Source organism: Cebidichthys violaceus, unplaced genomic scaffold, assembly GCF_023349555.1.
Source record: "Cebidichthys violaceus isolate CVI_PGR_0920_01 unplaced genomic scaffold, fCebVio1.0.p SCAF_15, whole genome shotgun sequence".
Classification (NCBI taxonomy): domain Eukaryota; kingdom Metazoa; phylum Chordata; class Actinopteri; order Perciformes; family Stichaeidae; genus Cebidichthys; species Cebidichthys violaceus.
In genome coordinates, this window is record NW_027176318.1 from 11,306,539 (window position 1) to 11,329,288 (window position 22,750).

Consider the following 22,750-nt stretch of genomic DNA (forward strand, 5'->3'; position numbering starts at 1 on the left):
GAAAGAGGTCCAAAATATGGAGCCACGGGAGGCAAAATAATCCAAATTAATCTCTGGTTACACAAATCAAGTGTGTGACACAAGGATATTCCCCGAAAAGAGAAACGCGTAACCTTTGAAAATGCTCTCAGGCTTGATGAACAAACATGGGAGGTAAAGAAAAGCAAATCTGATCAGATATCGGCGTTGTTACGAGCGGCTCCCTGCTGCTGGACCAGATGTCACGTGTGACGAGAATAAAAGCTCACATGACAGCGTGACGTCTACGAGACGGCCTCAGGTGCTTCACAGACTTCAAACTATGACATTCAACAAATACTGTATCTGTTACTAATACTAACTCATTATATTATTAACTGTTATAAACACTTATAATTCTAACTATTAACTTGTAACACTGTGAACATGTTGAACCCAAGAAGAAACACACAATTCAGAAACATCCCCTGACTTCCTCTGTATGATGACTTTAATCATGAGAGCATCAGACAGATGTTCATCTATCATGGGTCGTATGAAAAGGAACCAGTATGATTCCCAATGGTGTGTTTAAGAGCTGAAACATTTAGACAATTAGTCAAGAGACAGACAATTATTGTTTGGGAATATTTTTCAAGCAAACACGCAAAAATGTTCCCGGTCGAACAGCGGGCTCAGCTGCAGCGGGACGGTATCGGTAATCATACGATGCTACGGTACCAACCATGTCCTGCTAGCTTCTCATGAAAGATGTTAAATGAGGCTCTGAAGGTAGTCAAAATATTGGCTGGTTAAAAACTGGCATGGCCGTATTCACTGGGGTCCTTTGACCTGATTTAGTAGAACTTGACTCGCAGCGCTGAGCTTCATCTCAAGTTAATCTCCAGGTTCCCAGCGTTCAGATAATGTACACTTCTAGCATGGCGTATACTGTCAACCTGCTATCTCCCCCAAAAACAAAGACAATAACCGGGCGTACGGTTGGCCTGGTTGGTCCTATTTCTTGGTGCTTTGCAGGCTTCAGCAGCACATCACCGCCACATATGCATTTCTGGTTTTACAGTCTCCACAGGGCACCTTTGAGACGAGCTTCTTCCTATATGAGGCCTCCAGCGTTTGACTGGAGTGACTCGTATAAATCGACGAGAATAAACTTTAAAAGCTTCTAACAGAATGAGAGGAATGTTAATTCCTTTCCTGGCAACATCTGAGGGACATGTTATAAAGCTAGCTCTTTTGCTATCTTTGAAGAACTTCTTCGGGCGACGACGTGCGCAGCGGCTCGGAATAAAACTCCTCATTCAGCTTCTTCTTTTTCAAACGCGGGACGCCATCAGAAGCGTCTCGAGCTGAACATGCGGCGACTGAAAAGGCCGTTACGTAAATATAAAGAACATAAAAGGCCTCTCTGCCTATTAGGTCAAGCCCAGCCATGCTTGAATAGAGTGACTGTGAAAAGTCAACATTTCTTTCTGGTGCAGCCCATGTGATGTGGTGCGAGAGGCGCGCTCAAAGGAATGCCAATGCGGTGAGGGTTTCCCTTGTGCTGCTGCTGCTCTGTGTGCTTCAGGAGAGCAAACCCGGTGACGTAAAGGGCCATCTGTGGGGGAGAGGGAGACAAGCAACGCCCCGCGGGGGAACAACAAGCCGCTGATGTTAACCAAATAAGAGAACGCGGGGAATTCATTTTGACGACCAGCGAATGTCAGATTTGCTGCTTTGCCGTCGTGTTTGTTCTTCTCTGGTCTTCGCCGCCATCGACTCTCTTTCATGATCGATGAATCTGTTTGTTTGAATTAAAAATGTTCCGTTTACTATCGCGACGCAAAACCGAGAAAAGCAACAAATTCTCACGTTTAAGAATCGGCAACCCAAGAACAGCCGATAGTTTTGCTGAAATAATAACTTCATAGTATTTTCCAACTAACCGATCAATTATACGACGAGTCGTTGCAGCTCTAATTTAATGTGTTGCTAATTAACCGACGGGACATTCTCCTAGAAAACAAGACTACAAGCAAACTATCCTTTAAATATAATAAACTGTAATACATTATGTAGTGAGGTTACCTTAGAACTTCATGTAATATAGTACCATAGATGTGTATTTCTTAGTAGTTACCATTATCAGCAGGAATAATTCATCGTTTGTGAACAGAAACATTTTTGGGTCGACTGTTATGAGCTGCCAGGTAACCGGAGACGATGAAAGCAGACGCTGCCTGAGGCTACATGTCACGAACGACACAGTAAACCGCAGAAATCGCTCTGTTCTTGAGGTTTCGTCAGTATTGTGGATGATTCGGTGCTAAACATGCTACGTTTGCCCCGAGGACGGCACTCAAGAAAAGGTCAGAGGGTCATAAAAACCAAACAGAGGGTTTTCCCTTTGATAGCCAAAATGTACTCGGCAAATGTCACGGCAGTCTGCCAACTGCGTTATGAGAAACAAAGCGCTAGGAGCAGGAATTAAACAACACAAATCCATGGCAATCTTTGGCTGTTTGACAAACCGACCGACCGACAGTGTCATCAACAGTGTCATCATTGTACTGCTTTTCTCTCATTCACATCACCGTTAATTGAACACCACAGACAAACAACTGTACGACTTTTGAGTTCCTGGATTACGGGACATTTACCGTCACTTTTTCTGATGACAATCAATAATGAAAATTGTTGTTAGTTGCCGCTATAATCTCTGGATGAACAGATGAGGATCACCATGAACAACTTCCCACAGATTTATGGGAAAAACACCACAACCACGACTGCTCAGCATCAGAGATGACAACAAAATAAAAGCCCAGGACACATACCAACACGGCTTCCCATCGGCCCGATCTCGAGCCAGAACGCGTCACCGTGAAGGTTTGTAATGTGTCCACTGTGCTGCTCGCTGCTGACTCCTGAATGCTTCTGTGTCATTATGCGCGGATCAATAATTGATGAGTGAAGACGATTATGATGCTGCGACAACTTTGTTTTTCTTTGCACCGACAGATAACTTGCAGAATCCTGCAGGTCAACTCACCCCCTCAAATTACAGCATTAAGTATTCAAGCCGTACCTTTGCATAATTCACCTCGTCAACATACAGAGGAAGTGACTCGTGGGGGGGGACGGGACTGAATGGTTTAAGTTTGAGGGCAGAAACTTGGAGCTCAGCAGAAAACCCGAGACATTTTAAACAAACTCATCTTCAGGCAAAATGATGCCGAAGGCAGTTTCACTGCAGCGACTCTGTGTGCATGATGCAAGAGAGCCCTTACATGTCAATGCAGGGACCAAACAGGGAAGCTCATTTCACTAAACAGACACTAATCTAACTGTATTCATCTTCAGTCCGGCTGTCTGCTCGTGTGTTTCCGTCCGATGGGTGTTTCCCCCGACTGTCCTCTATCATCTTCTGTCCTTTTGTTTCAAACACCGGAGAGCGCCTCAGCTCGCTCTTCAGTACCAGCATAATGGTCGTCCCTGTCATGTGATCTCTGCAACAAAAAAAAAAAAAAAAAAAAAAGAATTCCAGAGCGGCTACCGAAGCCCGGCGCACATGGCGGCCCTTCTTCTCACCAGATGTTTTTCGTTTGTGCTGCTGCAGTCTCTGGGTTCAGAGGCACGGAGCAAGAGAGGTGATTCATGATGCGAGCCTTCTCCCTCGTTACAGTCAGCAGACACACATTTGAGAATAAACACGGCCTTGGTTCTGTTTTGGTGGATTTTTTTGATTTTTTTATCATCATGATATAATAGGCTTGTAAAAGCCTGGAGATAGAAGTGATGGATAGGCGCAGACGGTTCGTTGAAGTGGCTGTTAGGACGTCGAGGAGAAGACTGGGCCTGTGTTTCCTCCCTTTAAACAAACATGTCTGGTTACTGTCCTGCTCATCTCACACTATTTACATGTGACCTGTACAGTTGTTTAGTCACAAATAATCCACATTTGGTCACTTTCAAAATGTCTGCCTCACATGACAGATTACACTGTGAGTCTGAGCTCATTCACATCTGCAGCTGAAAGCAGGAAATGAGGTCACATTTTGGCGTTTACGGACAACGGAGAAGGTGTGCGCCACCCTGGTTTGATGCTCCATTTAATCCCAGCAGGAAGGAAGGATGGTGGGGGGTGGGGAGGTGGGAAACACACTCACACACTCACACACATAGCAATCCACCTGCCTGGCCCGATTACCCCCCCCCCCCCCCCACATGATCGAAGGTGACACAGCATCACAGAGTGTGACTTTGGGTGTTTCTGCACCGCAGTTCACTTTTTTGAGGATAAATATTGCATTTTCGAACGCAAATCTGGCCAACACGAGAATGGGTAATCTCTATAACCCTGACACAGTTAAATCCAGATTTGACTGCCAGTGACTGGGGAAGGTCTTTCTCTCTCTCTCTGTCACACACACACACACACACACACACACACACACACACACACACAGCCTGGCAGCATGCTCTGAAGCTGTGAGTTATGTAACAGTGAACACAGAGAGAGGGCTGCAGGCCTGAGTGCACATCCTCCTCTTGCCTACACATCCACCCATCCTCTATTATTACTCCACATATCTGGTAAGAAAAGAGCAGCAGCTCCACAGGATGAGAGGTCACCTACATGCACCAGCTCTGCACTAACGATCCGTGTGTGCGTGGGCGGGAAATGCATTTTTTTTTGCCATCAGGTACAGAATTTTTTTTTTTACTTTTACTGCAACTGCAGCTCAACAGGTGCAATTATTTTATTTTCTGTTGCGACACAATAATGTACCTGGGCCTCTGATGGAATTTTAAACCTAAACCAGTTGATTTTAGGGTTGATTGCATGTATATAAACGGCATCCCACCATGTAAAAACCTGGTATATGTGCTTTAAATATGCATTTTAAAAAATATATAACAATATAGTCTATTTGGCTGTGTTGTTTAATCATCCATCCATCCAGGCGGACACCGTGGCCTTACCTCCTCCAGCACGTTCACGGTGTTCCTGCAGCTCTGCAGCCGGGTGGTGAAGCTGGACGTTGTCGGGGAATTGTAATCCTCTGTTGTCTCCGAGAGAAACTCGGACACCGATATTTGATCCGGCATCCTTTAAACTGGTGGGGGGGGGGTGGTGGTGATGGTGGAGGGATGGGGGGGGGAAATGCCCACAGGAGGAGCCGATGGAAGGGGAATGCCGATTTTCCTCGCGAAACTGTGTTAAACTAGAGATGATTAAGACGTGTCTTCTTCTCAGATGACTTCACTGGAGGGAATTAACTAGATGTCTGCAGGCTGTGTTCCCTCGGTGCGTCTTCTTCCTCGAGAGGATGTCTAAAAGCGATGCACGTATAAATAGTGTCACTCTGCGTCTATAACTAAACCTCGGAGGAAAAGCCACCGTAAAGAATAGCGGATGCCCTCATTATATGCTCTACAGATGTTCAATAAACCGCTTGTCGTCCAAACAGCCCACCGTTACCAGCCTCTGTTTAGGATTTATCATAGTCCATGTGGTCTGCCGAGGTCGTCTCTCGCTGCAGCGGGGTTTGGTCCTCCTTTCTCGGGCCGTAGTTTGTGTTTTTTTAACGCTAAAACGCTGCCGCAGACACATTCACTGCCACTCTCTCCTGCTCGGCCGCGCTCGAGCTTTCTCAGAGCTAGGGTCAAGCTAGCTGGAAAGAATGATCTCATTTCCGGTAAAGGTTTTCAAAATAAGACGCCGGGGTGACTTCAATTTGTTAATCCCCAAATGAGTATAGACGTCTTCATAAAAAAACACGAAATATATATATATATATATATATATATATATATATATATATATATATATATATTTATTTATTTATTTATTTTTTTCCCCTTGTCACATAAAGCAGGCAAATTAACATATAAGTCTGCAAAATGTGATTATTTTAGAAGACCTATATGTTGCACAAGTCCAATTATAAAGACTTTTTTTTAAATAGTTGCCACCTTTTGTCATGTATTGCCCATGATTCAGTGGTTAAATGGCAAATGTGTTAAAACTTCAGCGAATTTTAGACTAATAAGGAATAATAAGCAGCCGGTTTAATACATGTATTGAAACATAATTGTAGCTATTGTACTACAATTAATTGAGTTATTTTGAAATTAAAAAAAAAAATTTAAAGAGCTTCTGATGATATATAATCAAATTGTTATCATAATGTAAAGCAACAGCTGTTTTTTTTAAACAAAAAGTAGAACACTGTCCTCGTGATGCGGTCTTACTATTTTATTTTGAAAACAAACGATCAATTTTACGGCATTTTGTTCCTATTGGTGGCAACTTGACGCAACTCTCTCCCACCCACTTCACCCAGGTCGACGGGGCCGAGATGTGACTATGCGCATGCGTGATCTGGAGACCGCTAGAGCCCCGCACCACTGAAGGCCTGCTTACCGCAGAAAACAACGATTTACAGACAAAATAAACATTAATGTTTTGTTTGTTTGACTTGAAGCGACAACTAGAAGGATATTTATAGTCCTGCGTGTCATCAGAAGAATATGAGCATACCATAGGCTTGGACTGATAAACTGAACAGTTGGTTTTAGTGAGTTTACGCTAGTGTCCCCTACTGTCAGATGAGTTTATTTAAATGTAGTTCAGCTGAATGTCACTTGTTTTCTGGGTATTGAGTTAGTGTTCATGTATTAATGCCATATAAGTGTCCAAAGACTCTTTTTTCATGAATTTACAAAGTATGCCATTGTCTGTATGGTACATCTTTTTGTCCTTTTAAAATAAATTCAGTTCAGTTTAATCAATTTAAAACGCCATTGTCCTCAAGGGAAGCACGTTTGCATCCAGAAATAAATAAATATGTCAAACATATGTAAGACAATACGTGTATTATAATACACAAACAGATGTTTGCCACACAGTAACATACACTACTTCACCAACTTCACAGCTGTGTGTCATAATACCTTCAAAATCTTAGAGATATTGAGTATTGAAGTATGTTTTAATATGTTTAGACTTATTTCGATTTCCCCCACTATTCTCCATTAGAGAAGCCTCTTTAGTCCATATTGTACTAATCCAAACATGGAGCGCCACCTTGGGGCCATTCACTAGAATTATTTTCTGTCAAATGTATTATTATGCCTTGAATGGGTTGTCCTCACAAATGAGTTATAACTCATGAATATTATACCCATAAGCGTGACTCATTTATATTCCAAACTATAGTTTTAAAACCACAATGGTATCAAATGGGGTTTCTGTAGAGGGGAAGTATTTCCTGTTATTTTAATTCTCTTTCCTTTTACTTTGAAAAATACTGACCGGAAGTTCCGCTTTTGCTAGCTTCTGCTTTAGCTAGTTTAACGTAGCTTGCGTTAGCTTTAAGCTAGTGTTGATAAAGTGAGTTGAAGGTAGGGTGAGATTGTCGCTGCTGTTTTTAGGGAGTTCGTCTCAGGTTTTAACAACCAGAACACGAGTGGAGAAGTGGATATTGTTGCCGAGTACCTGGACACGGTTGTCATCTCTCACAAACAGCCTGTTGGCCTCAAACTTGAGTAGAAATAACCAGAGTTCAAACTGAATGGCCGAGGGCTCCTCAGGTAACTAGCATGCTGTCGAAATAACGTGTCCACAGAGGGGAAAAACAAGTTATTTCTGTCTAAATGTAACTGAATTGCTCTGTAACGATGGACCGTTCGATCAGACGTGCTTTCTATCGTTTTACACACTCTCTATATTTGGTAAATAAGCTCATTTGGTCGCATAGCTAACGTTAGCTGACGTTAACTTTCAGCTAACATTAGCGCGCTGAAGGCTAACGTGACGTCAGCCTTTAACGTTAGTGTCGTCATGCTATCCGTAGCCGACGTGACATCACGTAACATTAAACTTTGTAAGCTAACGTTACACCTGACCTGTTATCCGTTGTTTATGATTGTTAGCTTAGTTGAGTACTTTTAGTAGCCTGTGGTATAACATGCTGGCTACATAACCTGAGTATGGGTTGTAATTGAGTAGTAAACCGACAGAAAATTGCTGAGTTGTTTATTTTTGTTGGTCATACTGTATTATGTAAATTTTAAGACATTATTCTGGGCCCTGGTAGCGATTGGTTGGTTATAGACTGATTTAAAGACACAGTAATTGACCGGTGAATCATCGATGAAAATGACAGAGTCATTGTTTTCATTCCCTCTTTATAGCATATTTACTGCAGCTGCATTTGGTTGAGATTATCAAACACAAAGCTTCAGGCTTTTCACATTGTCACTTTCTCTGTTCGCAGACCCACCTGACCTCAATCCAGATGAGGCGTCGCGTCAAAAACAATATCAGCACAAATCCAGAAGAGGCCGGTCCAGATACAACAATGACAGAAACCTGAATAGTTACGATCCTCCTCAACAATATGGGCACTTTCATCAGGGCTTTAAACCCCCATTTAACTACGATAATCCAGATTATGCGTTGCATCAGCAGCCTCACTACCAGGGAGAGGATGGAGCCAGGAGGCGAGGCAGAGGCAGAGGGAGGAGAGAAGGAAATAGAGGTGTAAATGGCTCCAGTTGCCAAAGACCCGGAGGAGACTTTGGCCCATATGGTGCTAACAACAGGGGTGCCGGGGGTTTTCATTCTCGGGCACATCCCATGGACGATGGACCCGATGGACCCAGCTGGCGAAGAGAAGACGCAGGCAGGAATCTTGAACAAACCAGCGAAGACCTGGATGCCGGGGCTAAAAGAGCAGGGAAGTTTAGCCAGGAGCAGAGGAGAGGACAACCAACTGAAAAGAGTACTCGCTTAAAAGAGAACAACGCTGCAGTAGACGGTCAGAGATCAAACGACGGCAAAAGAGAAAACCCCTCATTAGACATCAGGGAAAGAAGTCAGAGGAGCAGGACAGGTCCAGACTATCAACACGATGATCAACAGAGGAAACACGCCGAGGTAAAACGACGCCAGGGGCCAATTAAACCGCCCAAATTACCACCTCAAGAGGAAATGCGCTCAGAGAGGGGGGCCAGTGTCCAGGATGACTCCGGCTATGGCAGATCCTCTCAGGATCCTGCCTGTAAAGCTGGACGTGGCTCAGGACGACACACGCCCCTTCAGGCCAGAGGAGGGAGAAGAACAACGCCTCATCAGAACCACAGGCCAGGCCAGAGGAGCTGGGACAAGGTGCCAGAGAGCAAGGAGACGCAGACAGGTGAGACTGTAACTCCTGTAAACTCATAGAGAAAGGGTTGTTTACTATATTTTTAATATTACAGGACGCCAAGATAGCTCACAGTAGACGTCTCGCATCATTTGGCGGTATCCAAAATGAACATTGGGAGCTGCCTGTTCTTGAGGTTAAAGAATCTTTTCTCCACTCTTCCCTCCACAGGGTGTCTGATCGAACAGCTGTCTGAGGAGAAGTACGAGTGCATGGTTTGCTGTGACGTCATCCGCTGCATGGCCCCGGTGTGGAGCTGCCTGAGCTGCTTCCACGTCTTCCACCTGAACTGCATCAAGAAGTGGGCTCGATCCCCGGCCTCCCAGGCAGACGGTACAACCCTTAAACGACACCACAGCCCTGACTCACACTCCCCCCTCAGTATGGTGGACTCTGTGAGGCTACGAAACAGCAGCGTAATCCACTGTAATGCATAACGGTGTTGTGTGGAGGGACAATACCTAGACGCTGTGGCCCCATTAACAAAAAGAAACACAGCTCTCAGCCTTTGAAGCTCCTGCTGCATCAACAATATATTGTTTCGCATTGTAGTTTTGAGTCCAGAGGGAATATCTGTTGTTGTCTTTATGGAAAGTTTATACAAACAATATATATTTGTACTAAACAATGCTGTTTTTCAGAATCGGCTGAAGGTTGGCGTTGTCCGGCCTGCCAGAATGTTGCATCGAAACAACCGACCTCCTACACCTGCTTCTGTGGTGAGTGACTGTTTCATTCATAGTAGTAATTTATTAGTTACTGGGTTAGATAATTTAATGTATAATTTGTTCTTGTGAGACTCTTTTCTCCCCCGTTTATAGCAAATCTAGTCTTTCATTGACAGTGAGTAAAACAAGATCATCCCTGTTTTTATACGACATTTGATTGGCAGGTAAAGTGACGAACCCAGAGTGGCAGCGCACCGAGATTCCCCACAGCTGTGGTGACATGTGTGGGAAGAAGCGAAGCGGCGCGGACTGCAACCACCCCTGTAACATGTGAGCCTTAAACATCACAGGATAGCAGGGTTTTGATGTTGTTGTTCTTTTGTAATCTGGAGGTGTTTTCAGGGAAATGATGAGTTTGGACAATTTTGTGTTTAAGTTGTGATAATTACAATGAAGTACAACTTCTGGATGTATTTAATAGTGCGCATATTTATTTTAGTAGTACAGTCTGTGTATTGAATTCTCCTGAAGAGTATTTTTGTTAAACGATATTTTCTGTGTCTCCCTTCAGCTTATGTCACCCTGGACCTTGTCCACAATGTCCCGCCTTCATAACGAAATCCTGTATCTGTGGGAAGACCAGGTCTGCCACATTTGAATCCTGTTTGCTCCTCCCTATCTGTGTGTCTTTGTGTTTGCCCAAAGAGATTGCCTCCTTTTTTATCTGTGGTTTTGGCACCGTGGTATTGATAGAACTTTGTCTTTGCAGTCAACCGATGCGCTGTGGCCAGGGTGCAGCGCTCCGGTGTAACACGGCGTGTGCTGCCTTACTCAACTGTGCCAAACACACCTGCGGCCAGGTGTGCCACAGTGGGGCGTGTCAACCCTGCCAGCTGCAAGTTCAGCAGGGTGAGTCTCACGTTGTTCCCACCATACAATGTTCTGACAGATGAAAGTTTGTCTTTTGATTTGACCTGGCTTCTCCGGTTTTTGTTGTCTGTAGTGTGCTACTGTGGCGTCACCACTCGTGAAGTCCTGTGCGGCACAGATAAAGACGGATTCGATGGTTCGGGACATTTCTCCTGTCAAAAATTCTGCGGGAAGTAAGTCTGACCTGGTGTCACTAATGATGTCCGTCCTCCGTTAGCCTCAGTTGGACAGTTCCCACCACTGCCTCACGCTCCCTTTTCAGGATGCTGAACTGCGAAGCTCACCGGTGCCAGCTGGAGTGCCACCGCGGTCCGTGCCAGCCGTGTCCGCGCTCCCCGAGCCTGGTGACGACGTGTCCCTGCAGTCAGACGCCGCTGACCAAACTCCTGGAGCTGGGCTACTCTGAGCGCCGGAGCTGCTCCGATGCCATCCCCTCCTGTGGGAAGACCTGCAACAAGCCCCTGGCCTGTGGCTCCAGCGGTAAGGGAGGCGGACAACGTGTTGTTGTTCTTACACTTTGTCAGGACTTAAATACCTTTTGTTTATTTCAGACACCATCCATCTGTGTGAGAAGTTGTGCCACGAGGACAGCTGTGGTCCCTGCTCCCTGACCTCCACTGTCCGATGCAGATGTGGCTCCAAGACCAATGTAATCAGAAACCTCAGCAGAACGTTTATCATCAGTGTCGCTTTAATTATGTCATCAAAGAACTTAAAAAGAATCCTTTGCTTTTCAGGAGGTCCCGTGTGCAGCGATCCAAAAAGAAGGTGAGATTTAAACAGATGGAAGTTAAATACATGTGAGATCTCCATCTACTTCCATCTGGTGTTTCACTTGTCGACTCTTTCTATTGTAGAAGAGCTCGTCTTCACTTGTGAGAAGCGCTGCAACAAGAAGCGCTCCTGCGGCCGACACAAGTGCGGCGAGCTGTGTTGTGTGGTGAGTATCCAGTGACTCTGTTTCAGTGACTCTACATGCTTTATTTCCATTATAAGCACCGTAGGCAGGTTAACCTGAAACATGCATACTATACTTTAATATAGCACTTTAGTAAAACTGTACAGCGATGGAAAGTCAAAGTTAGAAGATTGCCAGCTTACAATGAGATTTTCATGCAAGCTAGACACATCTGGAGACGATATAAAAATCAATTTTCAACCCGCAGCATGCGTCTGATAAAAGCGTTTAATACAATGAATCAAAATGGCAATAAAAGTGTTGTTATTGGGACAGCGCTAGGCGATCGGTGGTGTCACTGGTTTCTGTCTGTCCGTCCAGAACGTGGAGCACAAGTGTCCTCTGATCTGCGGCTACAAGCTCAGCTGTGGCCTCCACCGCTGCCAGGATTCTTGCCACCGGCGAAACTGTGAGCCCTGCTGGCAGTCCAGTGAGTCCAACAGCACTGTGTTCATGAGCCAAGTCTCAGAAGAACCACATCCTGCCATTCCAAAAACAATAAAAAAAACTCATTTGACATTGTTGCATAGTCCTCTGTGGCGTTATGTCTGGCATTAATGTGCCATGATTTATGTCTTCCTTATGTCTTCCTATGATTCCTTTTGTTTTGTAGGTTTTGATGAGCTGGCGTGTCACTGCGGACTCACTGTCTTGTACCCGCCAATCCCCTGTGGCACAAAGCCACCAGAGTGCAAAAACATGTGCACGAGAAGACACGAGTGTGACCACCCAGGTGAGATTTTAAAAAAAAAGAGCCGACGTTCACGCTGCGGTTGTGAACTGTGAATGAGAATCCTGACATTTATCTCTGATTTAGTGTTCCACAACTGCCACAGTGAAGACAAGTGTCCGCCTTGCACATACCTCACTCAGAAATGGTGCATGGGAAAGCACGAGGTAACGTCCCCTGAGCTGCATAACTCCTTTTTACTTTTTCTTTTTCTTTATATTAAAGTCTTTTTCTTCGGCCCGCAGCAACGCAGCAACATCGCATGTCATCTGCAAGACATCTCCTGTGGCCTGACGTGTAACAAGACGCTGCCCTGTGAGATGCACCGCTGCCGACGGATCTGCCACCGGAGCGAGTGTTTGGCGGGAGGCAGCTGCCAGCAGCCGTGCGCGCTGCCGCGTCCAGACTGCGGCCACCCGTGCTGCGCTCCCTGTCATAAAGGCAGCAGCTGCCCACGCACCACCTGCACCGCCAAGGTACAACAGCTGGACTCCCAGCAGCTGAGGACATGGGTTTGCAAAGTTTGTGTAGATTGTCGTTGGGATTCGTGGGTTGTGTTCAGTACAGATGTGTTTTCTTTCTGTTCCTGTTAGCCACATGTTGGTGAAATCTGCTCTAAGAGTGTGCAACTGTCATAAATAGTTAACTTGGATCAAGTAATAACATTTCGGTGGCAGTCCTCCAAACTCAAAAGCTCAACAAACAATGAGAGCTTTCACAGCTGCAGGAATGTCTCTCACGAGCAGAATCAAACTTAAACAAAGTGGCACATCTGTCTGCTTACAGAGAGACTGAATTCGATTCCATCGCATGTGAAACTACCGGTGGAGTCTTAATTCTTACTGTTCACAGGTCGCGCTACAATGTGACTGCGGCCGAAGAAAGGAAACGGTGGCCTGCACGGAGGCAACCACTTCATACCAGAGGTCGGTTTAACCGTTTCCGTGCTCAGCTGTTTGGATGTTTTTCAATGTGAGTGTGTTTTTGAAACGTCCCTCGATCCCTCCGTGCCGCAGGTATGCAGCCATCGCCATGGCCAGTAAACTGTCTGACATGCAGCTCGGCGAGTCGATGGACATCGGCCCGCTCCTCAGTAAGAAGGAGCTCAAGCAGACCAGGTAGGCTGGTTTTCAGCAGGGTGTGGCCGAAGCTGTTGACGTGAAGTGTTTGAGGAAGCGAGGCATGCTTCTCTGCAGTGGTTCTAGTACGGCCGCAAGGCACGATGCCGTTTCCTTCAATCAATAATAAAACATTATTTAAATAGTCCTCTGCATAGAAATTGATTTCCTGTTTACCATGAGGGATTACTTTTTGTTTGTGCATTAATATTTAAATCAATCAATCAGATGTAATGCATTTAATGGATTACACATCAGCCACTCTGAACTATCCAATGATTCATAAGAACCATTTTAAGACGGCAAACAAAGAAAGAAACGAGGAGATTTGATTTGAGGTCTGCTTGCGTGTTTGTGTAACTGACCCGGTTTGTTTCCTCAGGCTTGAATGTGATCAAGAGTGCGCTACCTTGGAGAGAAACAGGCGCTTGGCGGAGGCGTTGCAGATCGACTTATCTTCTGACCCCTTCAACGCCCGCTCTACGTCTGTATACAGCGACAGCCTCAAAGACGATGCCAGGTCCGACTTCTACGGTTCCGTCCGTTTTACCGCGTTTATTGCCGGCCATCTTGTTTGTGCCCACGGACAGAAAATACAGACGCTCTTCTGTTCCTCCTCTCTTTTAGGAAAGACCTGAAATTCGTCACAGAGGTAGAAGAGGAGATCAGGAATCTGGTTGAGCTTGCAAATAAGGTAAGATGAGACGAGTACTGACCTCCTGTGCTCCCTCTGCTGGCTGTGTTGTGAGCCCACTCTCCTCTCTCCTTCCTGTACATTGACAACCTTCACTTCTGTCCTTAACCTCTCAGTACCGAAGCATCTACTGGTTCTTAATTTGCTAACGACAAATGGCACTTAGTTGTCCCCAAGGAAGTTCATTTCATGTCAGTTCAGATAGAACTGGAACAGCCGGAACACCATCGAGTAAAGCGAAACACGAGCTGTCTAAACCCACAACTTGCATTATTTTTATTATCATATTTATTTCTGACCTGGTTGTTGTATATTCAGCTGTTTCTGAGCTCGGGTCAATTCTCCACTGAACCAGCTGCGGCAGCTTGTAGATTTCTGACAGGACGGCGAAGCCTCTTTAGAAACGAGCCAGACTAAATTAGTAGGTGCCTCATGGGGCAGCTAGAAAAATAGTTTTGTTGGATGCGTTGGGCCTAACAGGCGCGAGCGAGGCTGTCGAGGTTCACTGCTGCTCCGGTTTCTGTGCTAAATGTAAAAATGTATTGTTTATGACCAGCTGGATCTCTTTTTGGACCGATGAATCATGAGTCTGCTTCTGAAAGGTTTTATTGTGTTTTCTGCATCTGTACTGACTTGATTCTCTGCTCTCGGCCTTCTTGTGGGCTTACACTTTCCTAAAAACAGAGGCTATTGTGTTGTTCTCTATCAACTAGGAAGTGGGTCCGTTTTATGTCAGTTGTAGTTTTCCCAAACTCTCCATGTTTAGTGAACTAGTATAAAAAGTATGTGGACGTCCACACGTTACACCCGTACCGTGGCGGTTCATGAGAATGAATCTGCTGCTATAGCAGCCTCCACTTCTCTGTGAAGCCTTTTCACATTGTTTAACTTGGCTTTAGGGATTCAGCCACAAGAGCATTAGTCAGCCTTTGTGTTTCCTTCTTTCCTATCCTGTTAATTATCTCGCTCCGCCTCAGATCTGCGTTTGCATCCAGAGGTCCTGACCTCCCACTTTATTCCTTTATTCGAGGATGGATTTTTTTTTTTTTTTATGTATTTGAGCGATAGAAACGGTAGCTCCCAGTGTGGCTGGAGGGCAGCGGGAAGCAGAGCAGCGATGCTTTTGAAATGCCTTTCTGTATGAATTCCTGATGCTCGTGCGGCGCTGGTGTTTGCAGGGAAAACAGCCGAAGAGGAGCCACTGCTTCCCCCCCATGAACAGAGAGCACCGCAAGATCATCCACGAGCTGGCCGAGGTTTACACCGTGGAGAGCGTGAGCTACGACAGCGAGCCCAAACGCAACGTGGTCATCACGGCCCAAAAGTGAGACTCTATTCAAACGGTAGCAATGCAAATAATGTAAAAGGTGTTGGCTGTGGAGCTGAAGGATTTGTGTGTTTTTTGCTCATTTTCTCAGGGGGAAGTCCGCCTGTCCGAACTCAACCCTGACATCGCTGATAGAGCGAGAGACGTTTGCGAGGGCCCCTCCCCCCATCGCTCACATCAAACAGCACAGCAGCAAGTAGGTCTTCCTCTTTGGACTGTTTGCTCTTGTTGTTAACGTTAGATTTCACATTTACTGACTCGTTTTCCTCTCGATTCTCCGCTCAGGGCCGCCAGCGGAGGCACCTGGTCGAAGATGGTCAAAGAGGAGCCTGTGATTGATTATTTTGACGTCCAGGACTGAAATGAAGAACGCTCAGGATCTACTCGTAATCTGCCAAAACGTCTGAATCACCTTATTTCACTTGTGTTCATCAAATATCAGTAAGAAATAAACTGGGAACACTCGCTTGTTTAATCTAGGAGGAGGAGGAGGAGGAGGAGAAGGAGTTGAATTTGGATGTTAATTAAAGTTGATTGAGCTCTGCACGGATCGTTCTGAAGAGTGTTTTTTTGTTTGCCTCCTTCGTATGCAACCGGTCCCTCAGCGAACCCAACTTAATAAAAAGTCAGTTCTTCCTTATTTAAAGGACACAATTGTCGATATGAATTTATTGCATCGGCTTCAATATTCAATCGTTCGTAAAATGAGCTCACGACTCAACGTTAGACGCTTCTTCAGGCTGAGCCGGAGAACGTTTCCAGCGGTGGGATCTCTGCTGGTGTAGAGCCGAGGCCTCAGTACTGAACCTCTGTGGGTGGGTGGGAGTGGGCTGCACTGCGGTAAGAAGGCTTTGTGTGGGAACACGGCTATGACCCAGATATTGTGCTGCACTTTCTTAAAAAAAAACTCTTCCTTCGTAAAAACCTCAAGGAATTCAAAGGTGAGGTCAGTTTCATGACTTATGGACGTGAGTGGGATTCAAGGACGCATAAACCGGGAGGATGTCGGTCAGCTTGATGTTCTGAACCTGTTCTCTCGCTGACGGACCGTTTCAGTCTGCAGCCGCAGTTTGACACAAATATTGTGACATAGACCTGCAGACTTAATATAAAGCCAACAAGTAGAGCCTGTTCTTTGTGGTTCCTTTGTGCCATTTTTATGCAAGTTCACCTGCAAGCGCTGTTTCAATTATAAAGCCTGAATTGAAAGATTCCAAGTCCATTATTTATAGAGCCCATTATCACACATTTGCCTCTAATGGGTTTTACAATCTGTACATCATACAACACTCTTTGTCCTTAGGCCCTTCATTTGGAAAACTCACCCAAAAAGAAACTTAAACAGTGGAAACGCAATAAATATAAAAATGAAAGGAAAGCAACATAGGATGTATCTCACATAATACCTCTTATTTCATAGAACTATGTATAACCCTTTAATCTTGTTAATATGTCCATACTTATAGTATTTATAGATATTATTTTCCTCATGGTGTCAGTAAATCTCAGTAGTAGTCCTACATTCCCACATTTCATATTCCCCTTTAGATACTACCTTTCTTGATAAAGGGGTTAACTAATTGCTTTATTAATGGTCAATCGATCGTTTACTGAAGCTTTTTAGAGCCGCTATAAGCCGTTAAAAGGAGCAGAGTTTGGGTTGCCAGGTTGTGAAATCCCTTTGGCTGGTAATCATCCTTTAAATTCGGTAATAATGAAGAATCTCCAGTTCCCATTCGCTCTCAATATACTTACATTTACAGACCAATACAATAAAAAACAGCCAAACAAATACAAGCAGACTTAAAGATGCATCTAGCTTGACAACAAATGAGATACTATAATGTTATAAATGTTGGTAATCAATATAGGTGTTTCAATGCAGCCAAGGGGGTTATTGTTCACAATCTGGCGACCCAACGTCCTCAATTTCGGCCTATAACTGCTCTATAAAGCAGTTACAACTCGCGAACCCTCCATAAAGGGTGCTTTATGAGAAAGTGCCTCAGTCCATGTGGTTAGGGAGCTGAAGGTGGTGTAAACAGGTTCTGTTCAGAACACCATTGAGGCCTGGCATGAACAAAAAACGTGTCTTTGTTCTTGCAGCGCACATTGTTATAATAACCTGTAGTCATCATGTCACAGTCCTTTTGTTACAGCTTGCATCGGACAGTATTCACCCCCCCTAAAAAAAAAAACCTGCTCCTGAGGATAATTTGATGACGCTCCCTGCCACTGGTGATTTTTCATTATATCGACTCTCCAGCAGAGAGATCCGCGCCTGCGCTCCTGCTCCCCCTTCCGAACGAGGCTTCACCAATCCCGGCTCTGGCTCCATCCCCGACTCGGCGTCCCACAGGCCAGTGCTAATAAGTCGCCTAGCTGTCCAGTAATGGGGAAGTGATCGCAGAGAGACGCTCGCTGTCTTCAAAGAAAACAAAAAAAAAGAAGAAGAAGCCGTGCGAGGAAGTTGAAGAGTGACTGGAGGCTCCGCGCCGCGCTGGACCGGACACCTCCACGCAGAGAGACACATCCTACAGTTCCTGTTGTTGAGTAGCCTAAAAAAAAAAAAAAAAAAAAAAAGAGCGCATAGTGATGGAGAGAAAGGTATGGATGCTACCATTTGTTTTATTGCACATCACTTTGCCTCAGCCGCGCTGCTCCGTGTCCGCATCCACCATTAGAACTATTCTTTATTTTATGTTCTTTATCCTCTAGGCGCGTTGCCAGTCGGATTAGTGCGCACCGGAGTTATTTTTTTACCTCGTCTATAGCTGTAATGTACTGTGCATATCTACCAAAAAAAATAATATATATATATATATATATATATATATATATATATATATATATATATATATATATATATATATTCTCCACCCTCACGGTGTATTTAGGAGGATTCCGGTGTACAGCTTGCATGGTGCACAATGTATCCGAGAATATTGAGCAGGGACTGGGATGTGGTTGGGCATATTTAAGGCTACTGTAGCCTGTCTGCATCCTCACACAGCTCACTGTATGGTTGGGCATATTTAAGGGGACTGTGTGAGGCTACTGTCTGCATCCTCACACAGCTCACTGTATGTTTAAGGGGACTGACTGTGTGAGGCTACTGTAGCTGTAGTCTGCATCCTCACACAGCACATCACTGTATAGTTGCAGCACCTCCACCCCTCCACCTCTCCACCTCACACCCCTCCCCGTTTTTTCTTGCCGACGCAGACACACCAGCGCGGCTTGTTAACCTTGTCTGGTGTGGGAAACAGACACTTGAGGAGTAATAGAGGGATGCACGGTGAAGAGAGAGAGAGAGAGAGAGAGAGAGAGAGAGAGAGAGAGAGAGAGAGAGAGAGAGAGAGAGAGAGAGAGAGAGAGGGGATCATCCTCTCGCCTCTTTACGCATGCCTTTAATTCATTCGCAGTCTCCCCCCTTCTCCTCCTCCTCCCTCCCTCCTTGATTCAGGGCTCACACAATGATATAATGGTGCTTCACGTTAGTGCCCCCCCCCCCCCCCTTTAAGTGTGCATGTGTGTTTTGGATCTTGCGGGGAAAGTTTCTGCTGTGGGTGCACAACAGCAGCAGGAGAGGAATTTGGGGGTGTTCAGTTAAATCCAGATCTAGTTCTGCTGATCCAGACGAAAAATGTAGTTTTTATACTCCAGCTCTAGCCTGCAATACATTCACTTCTGTTGGAGCTACCTCTTCTTTATGCACGTATAGAAGCCACCGAACTCTGTATTAAAAGCATATGTTGACGTGTTGGGACCGTTTTTGAGTGTAGAGTTTAGCTAGCCTGGTTAGCATAAGAACTGGAAACGGCTTGCCTGGCTAACCTCTAGCTAACTATCTCAAACATGTTATATCTCGTTACTCAAACCATATACAGTCTATGACAAAACAAATAACACGTTATGTTGCAATGTGGTGATATACTGGGGTATTTATTGGTCAATGCACCCGGCCAGGTTAACTGTTTCCACCTGCTCCTGGTCTTTAGGCAAAGCTAAGCTAACTAGCTGCTAGCTGTAGCTTCATATTTAGCATACAGATGTGAGAGTGCTATCCATCTTCTTGTAACTCTAGGCAAGAAAGGGACAATTTACTTTTTACTGTTTTAAATTGGAGTGTACAGTTGAGGCCAGATCTACATTTGCTGATCCAATGGGAAATGTAGTTTTTATACTCTGTAGCCTGCAATATATTCACTAGAGTTTAGCTAGCCTAGTTAGCTTAGTTTAGCATAACGAATGTATGGAAACAGAAGACAGCTAGCCTGGCTAACTCATGAACATGTTGTATATCATTTGTTTAATGTGTGTAAAAACAACAAGCTATGATGCTATGTGGTGATGTACTGGATTATTGCTTGGTCAATGCACCCGGCTAAGCTAATATTTTCCACCTTATACTTTTTTAGGCAAAGCTAAGCTAACTGGTTGCTAGAGGTAGCTACATATTTAGCATACAGACATGAGAGTGAGTCTTCTTTGTGACTGTATTACATTAGGGGAAAGTTTGTTATTGTGCTTGTATTATCATCTCATTATTCTTGCTCCCAGTGTGAGTCAGTGAATCTTGAAAAGCTTAGGGGAGACTTGAGGCTGCTGAAATCTTTTTGACGAGGCCTTCATCCTCGTAAAATGTTCTGTGAATGTGTTGTCGCTGAATTCTTTGCACACGTTAAAGGCCTCCTCAGATGTCTCCCTCTCTCCATCTCTCTCTGTCTTTCCTGCTCTGGTTTCACGTACAGAACTGTTGCATTATGGAGGACTTGGTGACTCAGCTGCTTGCACCATCACATGCACTTCAGTTTGATGATCTACATGAAACAAAAAACACAGACGCTGGCATTTGGGTGCAATTAGCCGACACAGAATACTGCACAACCACTTTTATTTCCAAGAAATTGCTGCTTTGTGTTGGCTTTCCATATCCCTTCCTGTATGCAAAAACTTTTTTTCCACATACAATGTACATTGAATTTCCCTGACAAGGTGCAGGGATGACCGACCTCTTCTAGTCTCTCTGCTCAGTTTTACGTAGTCTGCACATTGGGGCTTTTGAGCTGCTCTGCACTTGTTTTGTGATCGCTTTTAAATGTTGTCACGCATACTGAGATGTCAAATTATTCTTTGCCGTAGAAGAGAGAGTGCTTGGACCCTCTGAGCGATACAGGCACACCTCTCTATGAAAACAGGATTAAAATAGCTTAATTAAAATCCACAGTCTTCCCCTGACCCAGCTGCTGGCACAGAGATTCCCTTCAGTATAAAGAAAAAGGAGAACAGGCACATTAGTATGCGAGGGGGCCGTCACAGCTCCAGAGGTCTGATGGAGGATCAGAGGATCAGCTCCTTTTACAGTCTGCAGAATGCATGACCTGACTTTTTAAGGAAAGCTGCACAGGACCCCCCCCCTCTCCTCATATATATACACACCCCACTCACTCTGCTCAGTCATGTTTGAAATTTAGTTCGGGCGACTAATCAAGCTCGATCAGTGAGTGTTTGAGCTCTGGAGTTTCTCGTAAGTTTCCACACTGTTTGTGCACCAGCAGTGAGATTGATGAGACGGCAGAGCTGTACAGATTTGGCTTTGTATCAATCAAATGTTCCCCCGGCTTTGTGTTTTGTGTGACTCGCAGGGATGAACGGACAAAGGAGCGCTTCCTTTTTTTTTCCTTTTTTTTGGGCTGGTGAGGAATGCGCTGGCTCAATGGCTGTTTGTTACCCCGGAAACTTACCCGGCTTACAGGAAAACTATTAGTTTCACAAAATATTAGGGCTGAAACGAGAAGAGATTAGAGGAATAGTTAAGTTAACAGCAACACTGCTGCTGAAATGCGATGATTTGCTGCTTTTTTCTTTATCTTACATGATATGAACATTAAATATCTTCTGAGTTTTGGACAGTTTGTCACCTTCAGCTCTGGGGAAATGTGATGGTTGCTTTTCATTTATATATAATAATAAAAAAAAATTAATCTGCATTATTTATCAATAATGAAAATATGAATCCATTGGAGCCCTGCTAAATATTATTAAAGTTTAATATCATGTCTACCAATATTATATCTAGAGTGCTGCAGTGTGCCAGGCTGTGCTGTATATAGAGGCTGCAGCTCTGGCATACTTCACACAGACATACAGGCTCTTATAGCCGCAATACTGAAGATGAATTTCACACAATTTCCAACCAATAAACTCCACGTTCACACAGCCCTCTGAACCTCCTCTGAGCCATCTCCTCAGAGAGATTGTCGGTTTTTATGGTTATAAATTTGAGCGCTTTGTAACCTAATTAACACGGCGCCCTTTCAACCTACCGACAGATTATATCTGTGTTTTTTAATCACCGGTATCCCACCTAAAGCACTGTCGCTGGGGTTTTCCTTCAGCTGCATATGACTCCCATTCATAATGCAGAATTGGCCGTCTAATGAGATTGCGCCTTCGACTCAGAGACAAGCTGTCTGGGTCCTAATGGTGCTACAGTTCAGCGAGCGGCTGGTTGACCCACTTAGATGTTAACGCTCAATACTGCACCAAATACTGTTGGAGAGCTTCAGTACAACCCAATAGAACACATGCAGCAATAATGTAGTATGTGTGCGTGTTGATGCCGCAGCTGCCACCTTCTCTATTTAATAATATTTTTTACAAACAACAAAATGATTTCAAAGAGACGAATTAAAGTTCTTTTTCTTTTTCTTATCTGGATCAGGTCTTAATGATAAAGCCCGTTATCTTTATTCTAGGGCTGCCACCAACAACTATTTTAATTAATTAAGATGATCATTTTCTCAATGAGTTAAAACATAAAAATGGAAAGAAATGTCCAAATTCCCTCAAGATAAAGTCTTTAAATGTCTCTTTTTATCTGACCATTGGGCCAGAAAGATGATAAATGTAGCATCACGTATATGACAAAGAAGAGCAGCAAATCCTCACGTTTAAGAAGCTCGATTAACAAAATGGTTGTTGATTAATTTGTTTCAGCTTCTCTACGAGGCCTTCGTGTGTTAGAACAGGTCGCTGCGGTGGGATTGAGGACCATTTGTGTGGTTGTTGATTAAACCTTGTTGTTTTCATATTCCACTTCATACCATAAGATACGTGGGAAGTTGTTTAAGGGAGCTGATGCTG

At 44.5% G+C, this 22,750-nt stretch overlaps 3 protein-coding genes across 6 annotated transcripts in view; 2 read left to right on the top strand and 1 right to left on the bottom strand.

Annotated features, from left to right (window-relative positions):
* Positions 1–5,632, bottom strand: part of asap1b (ArfGAP with SH3 domain, ankyrin repeat and PH domain 1b) — a 47,756-nt gene extending 42,124 nt beyond the window's left edge. For 3 of the 4 annotated variants that reach the window (XM_068710010.1, XM_068710008.1, XM_068710009.1), the window contains exon 1: positions 4,948–5,631. In XM_068710010.1, coding sequence (XP_068566111.1) covers positions 4,948–5,073 — 126 coding nt within the window. In that variant the 5' untranslated portion in view covers positions 5,074–5,631. Of the gene's footprint in view, positions 1–4,947 lie in introns of all 4 variants that reach the window. The other variant, XM_068710011.1, reaches the window with a different exon arrangement.
* Positions 5,633–7,324: 1,692 nt separating this feature from the next.
* On the top strand, positions 7,325–16,147 carry nfx1 (nuclear transcription factor, X-box binding 1). The gene is made up of 23 exons (XM_068710015.1): positions 7,325–7,560; positions 8,247–9,167; positions 9,348–9,509; positions 9,818–9,895; positions 10,069–10,174; positions 10,416–10,487; positions 10,614–10,753; positions 10,848–10,947; positions 11,037–11,254; positions 11,326–11,423; positions 11,512–11,542; positions 11,632–11,714; positions 12,054–12,162; positions 12,346–12,465; positions 12,550–12,629; positions 12,708–12,938; positions 13,315–13,388; positions 13,479–13,580; positions 13,963–14,100; positions 14,208–14,274; positions 15,453–15,598; positions 15,693–15,797; positions 15,887–16,147. Exons 1-23 carry the CDS (start codon positions 7,542–7,544, stop codon positions 15,960–15,962), a joined length of 3,276 nt encoding a protein of 1,091 aa, XP_068566116.1. The 5' UTR covers positions 7,325–7,541; the 3' UTR covers positions 15,963–16,147.
* Positions 16,148–17,674: 1,527 nt separating this feature from the next.
* smarcd3b (SWI/SNF related, matrix associated, actin dependent regulator of chromatin, subfamily d, member 3b) overlaps positions 17,675–22,750 on the top strand; it is a 33,759-nt gene continuing 28,683 nt past the window's right edge. Inside the window, exon 1 of the mRNA XM_068710022.1 lies at positions 17,675–18,208. Coding sequence (XP_068566123.1) covers positions 18,197–18,208 — 12 coding nt within the window. The 5' untranslated portion in view covers positions 17,675–18,196. The remainder of the gene's footprint in view (positions 18,209–22,750) is intronic.

Coding starts and splice junctions, on each gene's coding strand:
- nfx1 (XM_068710015.1), top strand. Junction 14,101..14,207: donor AGCCTCAAAGACGATGCCAG/GTCCGACTTCTA, acceptor CCTCTCTTTTAG/GAAAGACCTGAAATTCGTCA. Junction 14,275..15,452: donor TGGTTGAGCTTGCAAATAAG/GTAAGATGAGAC, acceptor TGGTGTTTGCAG/GGAAAACAGCCGAAGAGGAG.